Below are 1,659 nucleotides of genomic sequence, written 5' to 3'. Positions count from 1 at the left end.
CGGGTGGGCAGGCGCCTGGGTGGCCGCGGATGGGCAAGCCCCGCCTCCCACAGCATCCTGGGCATGCACCTTTTTGGCTGCAAGTTCAGCTTGAAGACGGATGCGGGGGACACGGTCCCCGACAGGAAGAACTTCGACTCCCTGCTGTGGGCCATCGTCACTGTGTTCCAGGTGGGGCAGCAGACCCCGGGAGTCCGCGGAGGGCGGGCTGGGCTGGAGGCGGGCGGGGCGCCCTGACCGCGCAAGGCGCAGATCCTCACGCAGGAGGACTGGAACGTGGTGCTCTACAACGGCATGGCCTCCACCTCGTCCTGGGCGGCGCTGTACTTCGTGGCGCTCATGACCTTTGGCAACTACGTGCTCTTCAACCTGCTGGTGGCCATCCTGGTGGAGGGCTTCCAGGCGGAGGTGCGGGCGGCGGGGCGGGGGGTCGGCCTCCCCGCCGCCCGGGAGCCCTGCGGGGCCCAGCACGCCTTCCGCTCCCGCCACAGGGCGACACCAACAGGTCCGACGTGGACGAGGACAAGACGTCCACCCACCCAGAGGAGGATTTCGACAAGTTCAGAGACCTCCGCACTGCAGGTGTGTGCGGCCCGGGCCGGGCACGGACTGGTCTCACTGCCTGGCCGCAGGGCCTGTCCTGGGCCGCAGTTAAGAGCCGCCCCTGCCCCCAGACGTGAAGATGTACTTGCTGGCAGAGACCCCCAACGGGCACCTGGAGGGCCGGAGCAGCCTGCCCCCACCTGTGATCACGCGCACGGCGGCCACGCCCATGCCTACCCCGAAGAGCTCCCCACATCTGGACGCAGGGCACGGCCACCCGGCCGCCAGGCGAGGGAGCGGCAGCTCCGTGGACCCCCCTGGGGACCAGAAGTCCCTGGTATGGACCTGCCGTGCGGGCTCTGGGCTCCTCCCCGAAGCTGAGCAGAGTGGTCAGGCATCCTGTCACCCCCAGCCTGCTAGCCTGCCCAGCAGGGGGCCATCCACGGTGGGGGAGGGTGCGGGAAGCAGCGGGCTGGTTGCCTGTGTCCACAGACCTTTCCAGGCCGGCCCCCAGGAGGGGGTGGGGACAGGCCGGGATGCCAGGCCACGTGGCCCGCCTGCGGGGTGGGTCAGGTGAGGCCACCACTAGGTCTGGTGTGGCCCAGGAGGGACGGCCCAGAGGAGGAGGCAGCGCTGCTAGACTCAGTCCAATGTATACTCCAAGACGGCAGCTGGGTTTCCCCTGGCTGGGGTCACCGCGGAGGGGTCAGGGGTCAGGGCCCCAAGGGCGCCTGGGCATGGCTGCCTGACCGCTGCCGGCAGCCCCTTGCGGCCACTCGTTGCAGCCGCCCGTGTCCGAGGGCTCTGCACCAACGGGGCCTCCGGGCCAGCTGCAGTGGTCAGTGGCCACGCCCCTTGGGGCAGGCCCTGGGGGCCAGCCCCACTCATGCCGGGTGCCCCACAGTCCAGCCACCGCAGCTCGCCCTGCGCCCACTGGGGCCCCAACAGTGCCTGGAGCAGCCGGCGTTCGAGTTGGAACAGCCTGGGCCGAGCGCCCAGCCTCAAGCGCCGGAGCCAGCGCGGGGAGCGGGAGTCCCTGCTGTCAGGCGAGGGCAGGGGCAGCACGGACGACGAGGCGGAGGACGGCAGGCAGGGCGCTGGCGCCTCTCCCGGCCC

The 1,659-nt window shown here is 71.1% G+C and overlaps 1 protein-coding gene across 1 annotated transcript in view; it reads left to right on the top strand.

The window, feature by feature from the left end:
- The window catches only part of CACNA1H (calcium channel, voltage-dependent, T type, alpha 1H subunit), a 25,442-nt gene that overhangs the window by 6,469 nt on the left and 17,314 nt on the right, over positions 1 to 1,659 (top strand). Inside the window, exons 5-9 of the mRNA XM_012731706.1 lie at positions 54 to 171; positions 253 to 408; positions 492 to 582; positions 675 to 880; positions 1,448 to 1,644. Of these exons, the coding sequence (XP_012587160.1) occupies positions 54 to 171; positions 253 to 408; positions 492 to 582; positions 675 to 880; positions 1,448 to 1,644 (768 nt within the window). The remainder of the gene's footprint in view (positions 1 to 53; positions 172 to 252; positions 409 to 491; positions 583 to 674; positions 881 to 1,447; positions 1,645 to 1,659) is intronic.

The sequence above is a fragment of the Condylura cristata genome, unplaced genomic scaffold (genome assembly GCF_000260355.1).
Source record: "Condylura cristata isolate star-nosed mole 26May11 unplaced genomic scaffold, ConCri1.0 scaffold00032, whole genome shotgun sequence".
Lineage (NCBI taxonomy): Eukaryota > Metazoa > Chordata > Mammalia > Eulipotyphla > Talpidae > Condylura > Condylura cristata.
Note: the sequence above shows the minus strand (reverse complement) of the source record. Positions and strands in the feature narration are given on the sequence as shown.